The following is a 15,130-nucleotide window of genomic DNA, read 5'->3' on the forward strand; positions in this document are numbered from 1 at the left end:
ACTGAGGGTTGAGGGGGAAGGGGGAGGGGGGAAAAGAGGTGTTGGTGATGGTGGAGGGCACTTAAGGGGAAGAGCACTGGGTGTTGTATGGAAAAGAATTTGACAATAAAATATTATGGAAAAAAATACAATTTAACATAGTATGGTAACATACTTTGTGCAGTGTTTTATACTTGCTCTTTTCATTTAACCATATTATCTTGCAGGTCCTTCCACAATGTACTATATTTAACCAATCCTCTGCTGGTAAGCATTTAGATTGTTTCTAAACTTTTATAAAGCTACCTCTTAAGACCTCTTTCACTATTCTTGAAGAGAACCTGCTCACCAGAAGGTAAATTCTTTTTTTAATCACAATTCCTTTATATTCTTTTTCATTCAAAAATGTATTGAGTGTGATTTTGTTTTCTAATTACAAAGCTAATATGTCTCATTTCTAGAAAACGTGAAAGATATAAAAAAACCCACAAAAAGATCACTCAGATTTCTAACACTAGTTAACATTTTGATGAACATTCTTCTAGTATTTTTTCTATTCACTTATCTATACTTTACAAAAGGTCTACTCTCATATTTGAGGGGGAAATATGTGATAAAATATAGTAAAAAAATATAGCTTACCATATTTTAGTCAGTAAAGCACCTTAAAAGCCTATTGCATTTAGTGCACACAACAACCTTAATAGGTATATGCTATTCTCTTTACTTTACAGATAGGGAAACCAAGGCACAAAGAATTGCTAGAGTCACACAACTTAGGAAGTAATACAGCTGGGATTTGAGCTTATATCTATTGGACCCCAGGTCATGCTCTTACTTACTGTGCTCACTGCCTCTGCCAGACTGCAGTATCTAGAAAATTGAAAATGGATAGACCCTATGACCCAGAAATTACATTTGCAGTTCTATGCTCTACAGAAATGTGCACATGTGCCAAAGGAGACAAGTATAAGAATGTTCACTGTAACTGACTGAATTCAGTTGCAAAAAATTCAGACTGATCCAAATGTCCTTGCAGATATGAATGGATAAATAAAACAGTATATCCACACAATGAGATATTACAGAGCAGTTAAGTGGACTGCACTAGATCTATATGGACAGATCTTAAAAAGAATATTGAATGAAAAAAAATAGGTTGCAAAATATAAACATTATGATACCATTTGTGTAGATTAAAAAAAACTAAACCACCCACTTCCCTTCCCCATACTAAATCTTGTTTCTGATTACTGTGAAAATGGACTGGAAAGATACACATCAAATTCATGATGATGGATGCCTTTGGGGTGTTGGGAGCAGAATAGTACTGGGGATGAGGGTCACAGAATAGTCAACTTATCTATAATAATTTATTTTTAAGAAAAGATATAAAGCTAAGATAAAATCTTTACCAATTTTAATTTTGAATAGTGGGAGCAAGTGCATTTGTCATATTCTTCTCGGCTACAATACTGTATTAAAAATTAAAAAAAATTTTTTTTAATGTTTTATTTATTTTTGATACAGAGAGAGACAGAGTATAGAGGGGGAGGGGCAGAGAGAAGGAGACACAGAACCGGAAGCAGGCTCCAGGCTCTGAGCTAGCTGTCAGCACAGGGCCTGACGTGGGGCTCGAATCCATGAACGTGAGATCTGACCTGAGCCGAAGCCGGAGGCTTAACCGACTGAGCCACCCAGGCGCCCCTAAAAAAATGTTTTTAATGTCCATTTTATTTTGAGAGACAGAGACAGAGAGTGAGTGAGGGAGGGCAGAGAGAGAGGGAGACACAGAATCTGAAGCAGGGTCCAGGCTCTGAGCTGTCAGCACAGAGCCCGATGCAGGACTCGAACCTATGGATCATGACCTGAGCCGAAGTCGGCCGCTTAACCTACTGACCCACCCAGGCGCCCCTACAGTACTTTATTTAACAAATAATATCACCTAATGTTTACTGAGCAGTTACTATGTACCAGGTGCACTTCTAACACTGGTTGATTCATCGAATCCTTACAAGCACCCTGTGAAGAATATTAGCTCCATTTTACAGATGAGGAAATTGAAGCACAGAGAAGTTAAATAGCTTCCCTGGGTCATACAATTAGTAAGTGATGGGTGTATCACCTTTATCCTTCTAAAAATTCTCAAAATCTAAACAAAACAGAACAAAACCAAGTTCCTATATACTGAAGACATGCAAAGTCGGAGAATGAACACAACTGTGCAGTTGTTACTCGCTGCCACTTGCTCTTTTGTATTTGCTATACTAATCTGGGGGTGGTGTTTGTAAAGGCTTCACTCTGGAGCTGAGCTAGTGCTAGCTCAAAGTAAAACAGCAGGGACCTCACTCTCTCTCGAGGGAATCAAAACTCAAACTCCACTTCCCCTCAGAAACATAACTAAACAAAACAAAATGTCAGGCAGAGCAAAATGAGATAGGCCCAGTTGGGGGCATTGCAGGGCACACAATTTGAAACTGTGTGTAAACTTGAATTTGCAGGAGTTCGCTAAGCCTCGTTTCTAGACTACAAAAGGTTGTGCAGGGAGGAGCTGGCAGCCAAGTAGGGTAGAAAAATGAGACGGGGACGAAAGAGGGTAACCCTTTGCTTCTTTTTAAGGCAGAAGTAAACAGGTATCTGGTGCTTGAGGAGTAGGGTAGTAGGGTCAAAGGGAAGCATAAAGGGGAGAGGGCATATGTCTGTAGTTCCTTTCCTTCTGTTGCCTTTGGTTTTAGTAGAGTTAATTCGCCACTCTCCCAACTCCCTGAGGTCATCCTCGAAGCATCTTCCAGGCTCCAAGTAAATAGTAGATAAGAAAACAGTGGGGTGGAAAGAGATGAAGGCTGCCCTGCTGGAAAGAGCAACAGCCAATCATTTGAGCAGCAGAAAAACATTGGGAGGCTGTGCAGTGCAGTGGTGAAGAACTCAGATTCCAGAACCAGCATGCCTGATTTCAATCCTGGTCCTGCCACTTATTCATTCTGCTAACTTGGGCAAGCCATTTGTGAAATGGGGATAATAATCGAATTGTTGAAGATATTGTATCATCACAGCTTAATGAGAACTTTCAAATCTATCAGGTCTTTTCTCATCTTTGCCTTAAAATATTGTGTCCTATATTTTAAAATGGCAATGTAATCATGAGAAAAAAAATCCAAACTCAACATTCGGACAACTTATATTTGTCCTCTCAAATGATGGTAAAAAGAGCTTTCCAACACACTTTAATGAGCTTTTGCACATGCTGTTCCCTCTGCTTGGAATCCTCTTTCCCTCTGTCCTGTCTGCCTGGTGAAATCCTACACATCCTTTAGGATACAGCTCAAATATCATCTCCTTTGTTAGCCTTCCTGATGCCCTTCTGAGAGAATTAATCATTCTTTTCCCTTTGCTCACAAAGCTCTTCACAAGGAACCTCTAGTCTCACACCCCATTGCAATTTTTTCTTTCTCACACTTTACTCTGAGCTCTATAAATCAGGAAACACCTCTAATTCATCTTGGTAGCCCCAGCACAATGCATATGTATGTGTGTATATATATATATATAATCAGTAGTCAGTAAATTATTAGTGAAATTCCCTAACCACTTCAAAAAACAGCTCTAGTAACATGTTACAGAGAATGCTATAGAAACCTAACAAGGCTTTGCACACAGTATGTGCTTAATAAAGTTTGTTAACTTTGTAGTAAAAAATGGCGCTTCTCTTAGGTAAAGGCTATAGATAGCAATTCTGGCTAGCCCCTTCATGGCACCAAACAGCAGACATCAGCCCTACACAGACAGACATCCTTGTGATGTTTCAGGCACTGAATGGTACATGTGTCCCAAAGCATCACCCCCAGTGGCTTGTCAGAGGGCATAAAATGTCCCATTATTAGCCACTTCTTGGGGTTAAGGCATTTGTTACAGAAGTTCACTGTTGGATTGTTTATAGACATGAAAAATACATCAGAAGCCACCTGAAAAGATTGCACCTTTCAGAGGACCTGTAGATCATTCATGCCCTTCTCCTTCCAACCATAATCTGTAGTCCGGAGAGAATTCAGAACACATGGAAAGGTCCTTAAAAAGTCAAGATTGAGCACAATTTAGATTGTACCTTATAATCACAGTAGACAATCCCTGTCAGCTCAGAGTTACAAATTTTGGTGTTTGCAAAGTCTTGTGAGGCACAAATCTAAAGAAGGTAAAAAGACGGGTGAACATTAACAATTGCTTTGTACCAAAGCACAAAACAAAACAAAACAAAACAAAACAAAACAAAACCCCAACAACAACAAAACAAAAAACACTTTGGCTTTTAATCATAGCCATTTGCAGAATCCTGTTTTCTTTTTCTGGTTGCCAGAGAGTAAAATCCTTTTTCTGTTCTGAAAAGGGATGTGTAGAAGAAAACTCAGTGTTTAATTTGAAAGTTCTACATTCATGGGAAATACACCTATCTCATACACTTTCAGCATGTAATCACCAAATACTTTTTTTTTTTTGGTCAATGCAGGTACAGAATGGTCAGTTACTCCCCTTGTTAGCTGGAAACCAGTTAGATAGACACCAGTTTCCCTAAGCATTTTAGTTAAGAGTAATTGAGATGATCCTTCCCTAATTTCCAAAATCAGAATATTTTTTTGACTCAATCTGTTGAACATAGCTAGAACAAAGAAGACTAGCCTTACTTTCAAATCCTTGTTAGTGCTATTTCAACAGTAAAACAATCAACAGTCCAGAGATAAGCAAAGTTCCTCAGCACAACCCTCTTCTGTCTCTGTTAGCTTGGGGAGGGATGGGTGAGAGAAGGACAATGCCAACACAAATGGAACTGTACAATGACGAAAGAAAAGGAGGGCCAGAACAGTGGGTAAAAAGTTAACTTACTTCAGTTGGAACACCATATTAAAACCAGATGTTTCGAAAATGTTGGATTAGAAAAACCATTGTTACTGATAGCGTGAACAAACCCTTCGGACTTTCCTCCCAAAATAGTATCATTACAGGGTGCAAGAAGTGTCATTTGGTTTAATTTCACATGTAGCACATCCTCAACAAGTTGAACTCTTTCTAATCTTATGTAATTAGATAGGTCTTGCTACATCCCTCAGTTGAAGGATTTTATGAGCTGCCTTGTTCTGTCTTCCTTTGGGGACAGCTTCTTTGGGGCTGGACAGTAACATTTGCTAACATTTTTTCTCTTCTAGCACCTGTCAGCTGGATGGACTCTGGGAAAAGGAGGATGGGGAGGGAAGGAGTGCAAAGCTCCTTCCCCACTATGCCCTGATATTAGAGCCATCTTTGTCTCTATGTAGGGATTACTCTGTTCTGGAAAATGCTATTAAGTACACCTTCAAAGTAAACAGTGGGAAGATAGGTGATTGGGAAGATGGGAAGTTCTTGTGTTTTCATTTAATTTATCACAAATTTCAAATTCTTTTGTTTACTGAAAGTAGAGCCTGGGTAAGGTGCTAGCCAGAGATGGATGTCCTTTAACACAGCTCAAGGATGCAAAGTGGATGTGCTTTGGCTCTTTGATCTTGCTCTCCATTCACTCTGGGCAGAGCCCACCACTGTATGCAGTGGCTGTGGCACAACTGCCTTCTCACTTCAGGGCAGAGTCATGAGGAGTCGGGAGATATTTGACACCTAATTCAAGGCTATATAAACACCAGGGCTTTTACTTCAATGCAGAGGTAATAATAGCGTGTTGAAATTTAGAGTTTTTTTTCCCTCAAAAAGTGCCTTAAAGCTATCCTCCCCCACCTTCCCACAAAATTTTCTTAAGGTCATTCCTTGACCATTCTGTGACATCTTTTGTGAGGTTGCTGACTGGTAAATGCACTCTGTGTGGAGACTGGGGAATCCAAAATTACAGCTGATTTATGCTTCCATTCTTTGGGACTTGTGCATGATTGATTATATGCAGGGCTTAACCTCTCACCACAAAATTCTGTGGTTTTTATCCAATAATGAGAAAAGACAATTGAAGGAGTGCAGTGTACAACAAAAATGGGTGAGTGACAGGACCACCTGACATACCCTAGTATTTTACAGTTTATAAATTGCTTTCAGAGTGGTTCTTTCATGGATAGGCAGTGTACACTCTTATTTCACCAAAGCAACTGGACTGCAGAAATAAGAGCCAGGGTGCTGGCACAGCCATGGAGGCCCCGGATTTCTCACGCAGAGGGTGGGGCAGTGTGTGGTAAGCACTTTGCCTTCCAGGAATAGTACTGCTCTGAGACTCCTCGTCGACTGACTTGAACAGAGATTAAGCTCAGGGTTCTCTTTGCATTCCATTTAGCAGTTTGCTCATGCTTTCACTGCAGATCAGGCTCAAGAATTCCTCTGCCAGCTGAGAATCTGAATGTTGCTTTGGCTGTAAGGCAGTATCTTATTTATTCACATAAATCCCCTCCTCTTCTTGTCCCTGATTATTTTCACCCTAAAATGGAAAGGGAGGCGAATTATATGGGCATTTTGGGGCTGGACTGCAGCCACCCTTGGCAATCTTTGTTAATCTTTGAGATTCTCACCGGCATTGACTAAGCAACAGTGACTCACTCAGAGTAACACATAGTCTCTCTTTCCTTTAGAAAAGAAGTTCCTCAAAAGTGCTGCTAAGAAAAAACAAAACAAAACAAAACCCCCTATAGTTCAAGGGAGAGAAAAAATGCTAAGAGCAAAATAGTGCTTTTAACAAGCCTAGAAGACTTCGAAGAAGGAGAGGGTGACTGCAAGTGATGAGAAGGTGGCTTATAGATTTTGCATTTCCTTTCCAGTTCCAAATTTGAGACTTAAACATCTTTTGGCCAAAGAAGGTTATGACGGAAGGAAGTTAGGTAGCATTAGCCCCAATTCACTACTTGAAACTTCTTAAGAGCTCAGACAGCTTTGCAGTTCGGCACCCGTGGCCAGAGGGGTGGAAAGGAGACTAACAATGGGAAGGAATAAAGTGAGAAGCAGCTGGCCCTCTACTCATTCTAGCCAGTTGTATAGACAGCTGTCTCTTTAATTTAACCCTTGGCCCATTCCCCAAATGACAAAGCTTATTTTGCCTAGGCAAGCCTTTTTTGGTAGAGATAGTGGTGGTTTAAGGCAGAAAAAGATGTAGAGGTAATAAGGGAGGTTATGTGGGGACTACTTGACAAACACATTTTATTTTTCCCTCAAAACATGCACGTGAGGGAGGAAGGCTAAGGAGGGCTGTGTACAAAGAGATAGAAACCTCTGTAATCAAAGACAGTCTGGAGGAGGGAGGACAGGCTCTACAGGCTTGGGGACATTTTTGTTTCTACTTCTATTAATATTTTCAAGGCTAACTGTGTAAATAGGAGTTTCTTACTCAAGAATGGCCATTTGCACATGCACGTGGGTTCATTTTTCCACACTACTAGGAGAGCCAAATCAGCAATACTTTAAACAACTCTGATCGATAAAGAGGAGCTTAACTATTCACCAACCTGGAGACCAGGAAGGTAGCTATACAAATCATTTTCCCATCAGGTGGACTTAAAATTGCAGTCTTTGAGTGTTTAGACTGGCAGTGACTGGAAAGTGCATTCTAGTTAAACCCTGAAGAGGATTGGGGAGGAATCTGAGTATGGAGAAGGGAAGTGAATTGCCCAGGGTCACATGAGTTCATGAAGATGCCATTAGAAAGCAACCTGGTCTCTCTTTCGCTGGCCCAGTTTTCTGTCCACCCTCCAACCCCTGTACCCCCACCTTCAGAGACCCCCAAATGTACCCTTTGTGACTGAGTCTGTGTTTTTCTCCTGAATATTTCAGTTGTTATCCCATTGATAATGTCAGCAGACTCAGTGACTAAGCACACCCTTGACTATAAGAGAGGGAATGCTTATCTCTATACTCCTGACCCAATGGAGGAAATGCCATACTGCCATTTGCCTCCCACCTTTGGCTCCATTGCCCACAGGATGAGATCAGGGAGAACAAAGGCAACACTGCGGCTGGGAACAGATGGCAGGTGCTTACAGGAGAGTTTTTCTCTGTATTAAAGGTGCTAGCCCAAAAGTTTCAGAGGGAGAGAATTTTTCTCAATTCTTCATTGAAAGGCATGGTGCAGTTGATGCATACAAAATGCTTAATCTATGGAAATCATATTCGTATGCAATTTCCACGTGAAAAATACTTAATATACAAGTCATGAAGAATAATAATGGAATAAACACCCTGTGAACCCACCATCTACCTTAACAGAATATTACCGAGTCCCATTGCAGATCCCTGCATACCTCTTTCTGGCCTACCACCCTATCTTTCCCCAGAGGTACCTACTATCATGAACTTCTAAAAGTCAGTCCCTTGCATTTCATTGTAGTCTTGCTTTATTTTTTTTAAATTTATTTATTTATTTTGAAAGAGAGAGGGATTCCACAAAATCAGCATAGAGCCCGATGTAGGGCTTGAACCCACAAACTGTGAGATCATGACCTGAGCCAAGATCAAGAGTCAGTTGCTTAACTGACTGAGCCACCCAGGTGCCCCTTTGTAGTCTTCCTACATAGACAAGTAGACTCTTGTCAATACACTCTTTAATTTTGCTTGGCTTTAAACTTTAATATAGGTATTACAGTCAATTTTTCTGCAGTTTTGCTTTTATTCAAAATTGTCTCTGAAACTTTCACAGTTATCTGCAGTAGTAGTTTACTCATTTTCATTGATGTCTAGTATTTCATTGTGTAAGTCTACCACAACAGAGACATACTGCTATTGATGAACATCTGTTTTTATCTAAGGTTTTTTGTTTTGTTTTGTTTTTGCTATCCTGATTAACAGCGGTATAAACTTTCTTTATAACACACTTGCCCAAGTTTCTCCAAGGCCTGCTTCTAGGAGCTGAACCAATGAGTTGTAAAATATACACATGTTCAAATTGTTCAATCTGGTGGATTAAAATGGATTTTTGGTTTTCTTTGGGTCATCCATTGTGGTTTTAATTTGCATCTCATTGATTATTAATGAGGTGAACATCTTTTCTGAATGATTTCCTCTTTGGTGAAAGGCTCGTTCTTATCTTTTGCCCATCTTTCTCCTGGATTTTCTTTTCTATGTATTGGTATTTAAAGTTTGTATATTTCAAATATTAATACATTGCCATTATATGAGCACTAAGTATGTTCTTTTACTTTGTGGCTGGTATTTTCACCTCATGATTTTTTGGTAAACAGAGGCACTTCATTTTAATGTAATTAAATGTATTACTCTTTTCCCTAAGGGTTAGTGCTTTTTACATTTTTAAAAAATGTTTATTTACTTTTGGAGGAGAAAGAGAGACAGAGCATGAGCAGGGGAGGGTCAGAGAGAGAGGGAGACACAGAATCCGAAGTAGGCTCCAGGCTCTGAGCTGTCAGCACAGAGCCCAACATGGGGCTTAAACTCACAAACTGCGAGATCATGGCCTGAGCTGAAGTCAGATGCTCAATCGACTGAAGCCACCCAGGTGCCTCTACATTTCTTTATAGAAATTCTCTCCTATCCAAAGACCACAGAGAAAATTTTCCTATATCAGTGTTTCTTCATGAGTGGGGAGTTTACTGGCATATGGGGCAGGACAATTTCTCTTTATGGGAGGCTGGCTCTCACATTGTAGGGTACTCAGCATCTCTGGACCCTGGGTACCAAATGCCTTTAGGATTTGGCATAATTTCCATCATCATAACAACCCCAAACATTCCTATACATTCTCAAATGTTCCCTGGGTGGAGGTACCGCCAGTTGAGAATCCTCAAACTATATTTTCTTCTAAAAGTTTAATGTAATACACTCAGAATTTATTTTTGTATTTAATGTAAGGTGGGAATATAATTTTATTATTTTTTGTGGATAACTGTTTTCCCCAATATCAGTTATTAAACAGTTAACCCTTTTCCCATTGATCTTTGATGCTACCTGTCCTACATCAAATATCCAAGTAGGTATAGGTCTATTTCTGACTTTTCTGTTCTGTTCTCTGCCTATTTTTCAAAGTACTTTTAAGTACTACAGCTGTATTTGCAATCTCAATATCCAACAGAATTAGTTTTTCTACTTTGCTGCTCTTCAAGAATGCCTTGGTTTTTCTTTTCACTGCCATATAAATTTTAGAACCGAATTGTCAAATTCCATGAAAACCCCTGTTGGTATTTTGACTGGAGTGACACTGATTATGGTTGATTCAGGGAGAAAGGATATCTTTACAGTAATGAGTAGCCCTATCTGTGAAGAGGACACAGATCTGCATTTCAATAGTTTTATAATATTCTGCATAAAGGATCTCTGGCACATTTTTCATTAGATTTTCTTCATAGATTACTTATATTTTTATTGCTACAGTATCTTTTTAAAAATTGCATTTTTGGTTCTTGTTGTTGGCATATAGAAATGAGACTTATCTTTCTACATTCTCAATGAAATGTACTCCAATCAGACTTTTCCACTTAGCTCCATCAAAACTGCTCTTGGCAAGGTCACCAATGACTGAAAGGTTGCTAAATCCAATGGGTAAAGCTCAGTTCTCATCTCCCTTGGTTTCTCAGCAGCATATGACACAGTTGACCACTACTTTCTCCTTATAACACTTTCTTCACTTTGCTTCCAGGACAGCACACACTTCTGATTTTCTTCTTACCTCACTGGTTATTCTGTCTTCTTTGCTTGTTCTTTCTCATTTCCCCAACACTTCACACACACACACACACACACACACACACACACACACACACACACAAATGAGATATACATCTTCCTTTGACTTACTTCAATTCAACATGTCCAAACTGAACTCTAACTCATTACCTAAAACTGTGCCTCCCACAGCCTTCTCTATCTCAGTTGCTCACTCCCATCATTCAGTTGCTCAGAGAAAAATCTTCAAGTCCTTGCTTTCTCTCATACCACTTAAAATATGTCAGGAATTCTACCTTCAAAATATATATTCATTTCACATCTCATAATCGACACTGATACCACACTAGTGCAAGCCATCATTAACGATCACCACTTCAGATAGCTGTGAAATTAGGTGATTAACTAGTTGTTACATAACCTTCTAATTTCTGTATAAGTCTAATTACATGAAATAGAAGTTGGGGTTTTGATTTTTTACTTTGCTTTTCTGTTTGGAGTATAATTGTAACTACTGTAGTGTAAATGATGGAAAATAATTGCATATGTTAAAAAAATAAACAGAAAAAAACAATCAGACTTTAAAACAAACAAACAAAAAAAGAGTAACATTTGTAAAGTTCAGTTGCATAAATGTTAGTTTCTTTCAATATATTTGATCATATCCCCAGTTAACTTAACCTTAAAGTTGACTTACCCACTCCAAGAAAGGGTATTTTAAGTAACAGGGTTATGTATCTAAACTGTCTTCATTTTACTTATTTTTTTTCACAGTGGTCTGAAATTGAATAACAAAAACTTTCCTTTTTTATTGTGTTCCTCAGTTCCAGGAATAAAAAACTATTTCTAGTTTTAAGTAGAAAGAATTGGACTTCCAGAAGAGTGAAGGTTTAATGACACTTAAAGTTGAATTGTCAATTGTACTGAGAACTTTATAATGTGCCACATTTGAAGATGTGTATATTTAAGTTATTAAATGTCACTTTTGCATAAAAAACAACTTTATTGAGATATAATCTACATACCATACAATTCACCCATTCAATGTCTTTTGGTATATTTACAGGGTTATGTGACTATTGCTACTAATTTTATATTTTTGTTCCTCCTAAAAGAAACTAGTATTTGTTAGCAGTCACTCTTCATCCCTGATGTCACGTTGCCTTAGGCAACCACTAACTTACTTTTTGTCTTTATATATTTGTTTATCTGAACATTTCACATGGAATCATATAATATGTGATCTTTACTTCAGGTACTTCATTCATCTTTATTGCCAAATAATATTACATGTATGGATAGAACACATTTTATTTATACATTATCTGTGAATGGACATTTGGGCTGTTTCCACTTTTTGACTAATATGAATTTTACTGCTATGAACATTTGTGTACAATTTGTTTGTGTGGACATAGATTTTCATTGGGTATATGCCTATAAATAGAATTGTTGAGTCATAGGAAATTCTATGTTTAATCTTTTGAGGAACTACCAGACTGTTTTCCAAAGTGGCTGCATCATATTACATTCCCACTGGTAGTGTGTGGGTTCCATTTCTCCACATCTTTCTTACCACATGGTATTATCTGTCATTTTTACTGTTGCCATCCTAGTGGGAATGAAGTGGTCTCTTATTGTGGTTTGGATTTGCCTTTCTATAAAGACTAATGTTGAACATCTTTTCATGTCTTTGCTGGTCATTTGTGTATCTTTTTGTATGTTCTTATCTGAATCCTTTGCTTATTTTAAAATTGAATTATTTGTCTTCTATTATTGAGTTGTAAGAGTTTTGTTCTTTATATGTTCTAGATACAAGTCCTATGTCAGATATACGATTTGCAAATATTTTCTACCATCTAGTTGTCTTCCCATTTACTTGAAGATATCACTTGTAGCAGAGAAAAATTTTAATTTTTGATGAGGTCCAATTTATCTATTTTTTTCTTTTGTTGCTTACATCTTTGGTCTTACATCTAAGAAACTATTGCTTAATACAAGGTCATGAAGATTTACACCAATGTTTTCTTCTAAGAGTTTTATAGTTTTAGTTCTTGCATTTAGATCTTTGCTACATTTGGAATTATTTTTTTATATGTGATGTGTGGTAGGGGTCCAACTTCATTCTTTTGTATGTGGATAACCAATGGTCTCAACACCATTTCTGTAATATCTGAAAAGACTATTCTTTTTTCCTGCACTGAGTTGTGTTGGCAATCTTGTCAAAAGGTTTACTTATGGACTCTTCACTTTAATCCATTGATCTATATCTATCCTTATGCCACTACTGGACTCTTTTGATTACTTCAGCTTTAAGTTTAGAAATATGAAACCATTACCTCACAAAATTAGGAAGTGTTTCCTTCTTTTCTATTTTTTGCAAAAGTTTGTAAGGATTGCTTTTGATTTTTCTTTAAACATTTGGTAGAATTCACCAGTGAAGCCATTTGGTCCTGAACCTTTATTTGGTGGGAGGTTTTTGATTACTAATTTAATCTGTTTAATTGTTATAGATCTATGTAGATTTTTGATTTCTTCAGTTTTGGTTGTTTGTGCCTTCTAGGAATTTTCCCATTTCATGTAGGTTTTGAGATTTGTTGGCATATAATTATTCTTAGCATTTCTCTTATAATCCCTTTTTTGCATAGTTACCAAAATGTTTTCTTGTGATAAAGACTTTTAAGATCTACTGTCTTAGGAACTTTCACATATGCAATACAGTATTATTAATTACAGTTTCCATGTTGTAAATTATATTTCCATGATTTATATATGTATTTTATAATGGAAAATTTATAACTTTTGACCCTCTGCATCAATTTTGCTCACCCTCCTCCTCCTTTGACAACCACCAATCTGTTCTCTGAGTTTTTTTTTAATTTCATGTATAATCATATGGTACTTGTCTTCTTCTGACTTATTTCACTTAGCATAATGCCCTCAAGGTCCATCCATATTATTGCAAATGGCAAGATTTCATTCTTTTAATGGCTGAATAATATTTCGGTGTATACACATGCATGAGTGTGTGTATATGTGTGGAAAAAACCTAACTGTCCATTGATGAATGAATGCATGAAGAATATGTGATACCTATTTTCAAATTAGTGTATTCATTTTCTTTGGATAAATACCAAGAAGAATTCCCATGAATTGCTGGATCAAATATTTCTATTTAAAAAGATTTTTTAAATGTTTATTCATTTTTGAGAGATAGAGAGAGAGAGAGAGAGAGAGAGAGAGACAGAGAGAGAGAGAGAGAGAGAGAGAGAGAGAATGAGTGGGGGAGGGGCAGAGAGAGAGAGAGGAGACATAGAATCTGAAGCAGGCTCCAGGCTCTGAGCTGTCAGAACAGAGCCCGACATGGGGCTCGAACCCACAAACTGTGAGATCATGACCTGAGCTGAGGGGGGATGCTTAACCAACTGAGCCACCCAGATGCCCCATAAAATTGTAGTTTTATTTTTAATTTGAGGAACATCCATGCTGTTTTCCAAAGTGTTTGCACCAGTTTCCATTTCCACCAAGAGTGCCAAAGCGTTTCTTTTTTTCCACAGTGTCTACAACACTTGTTATTTCTTGTCTTTTTGATAATAGACATCCTGACAGATGTGAGGTGGTATTTCATTGTGGTTTTGATTAGCATTTCCCTGATGATTAGCGATGTACCTGGTTTTTTTTGTACCTGTTGGCTATGTATGTCTTTTTTGGAAAAATGTCTATTCTGCTTCTCTGCCCATTTTTTAATAAGATTTTTTTTGCTATTAAATGATCCTTTTTATTTCTGTAAAATTGGCTTTCATTTCTGAATTTAATATAGTAATTTGAGCTTTTCTCCTTTCCCCTAGATCATGTACCTAAAGGTTTGTCAATTTTGTCAATAGTTTCATAAAACAACTTCTGGTGTCATTGATTTTCTCTATTTTTTCCCAATTCTCTATTTCATTTATTCCTTCTTTAGCCTTTTATTATTTATTTGTTATTTATTTTTAATTTTATTATTAATGTTATTTTTTAGGCAGGCTTCATGCCCAGTGTGGAGCCCTATGTGGGGCTTGAACTCTCTCAACCCTGAGATTAAGACCTGAGCTGAGATCAAGAGTTGGATGCTTAATGGACTGAATCACCCAGATGCCCCTCTAATCTTTTTAATATCCCTTCTTCTGCTTGATTTGGGTTTAGTTTGCTCTTCTTATTGGGGTTTCATAAGGTGAAAATTTAGGTTGTTGATTTGAGATCTTTCTTTTTAACATAAGGGTTTATAGATACAAGTTTCCCTCTGAGCACTGCTTTAGCTGCATCCCAGAAGTTTTGGTATGTTGTTTCTTCATTTTCACTGATCTCAGAGTATTTTCTAATTTCCCTTGTAATTTCTTCTTTGGCTCATTGATGTTTTTGGTTTGTTAATGTTAGTATTCTTTAATTTCCACATATTTATGAATTTCCAAATTTCCTTGTTACTGATTTCTACTTTCATTCCATTGTGGTCAGAAAACAAACGTATGATTTTGTTCCTTCTATGCTTTATGACCTA

The 15,130-nt window shown here is 37.6% G+C and overlaps 1 protein-coding gene across 5 annotated transcripts in view; it reads right to left on the minus strand.

The window, feature by feature from the left end:
* The window catches only part of HDAC8 (histone deacetylase 8), a 225,820-nt gene that overhangs the window by 63,207 nt on the left and 147,483 nt on the right, over positions 1-15,130 (minus strand). For 2 of the 5 annotated variants that reach the window (XM_029929836.1, XM_029929833.1), the window contains one exon: positions 4,082-4,159. The exons of 2 other annotated variants lie outside the window; for them this stretch is intronic. In XM_029929836.1, coding sequence (XP_029785696.1) covers positions 4,082-4,159 — 78 coding nt within the window. Of the gene's footprint in view, positions 1-4,081; positions 4,160-6,349; positions 6,416-15,130 lie in introns of those variants that run through there. One more of the 5 variants, XM_029929838.1, reaches the window with a different exon arrangement.

This window comes from Suricata suricatta, chromosome X (assembly GCF_006229205.1).
Source record: "Suricata suricatta isolate VVHF042 chromosome X, meerkat_22Aug2017_6uvM2_HiC, whole genome shotgun sequence".
Taxonomy (NCBI): Eukaryota; Metazoa; Chordata; class Mammalia; order Carnivora; family Herpestidae; genus Suricata; species Suricata suricatta.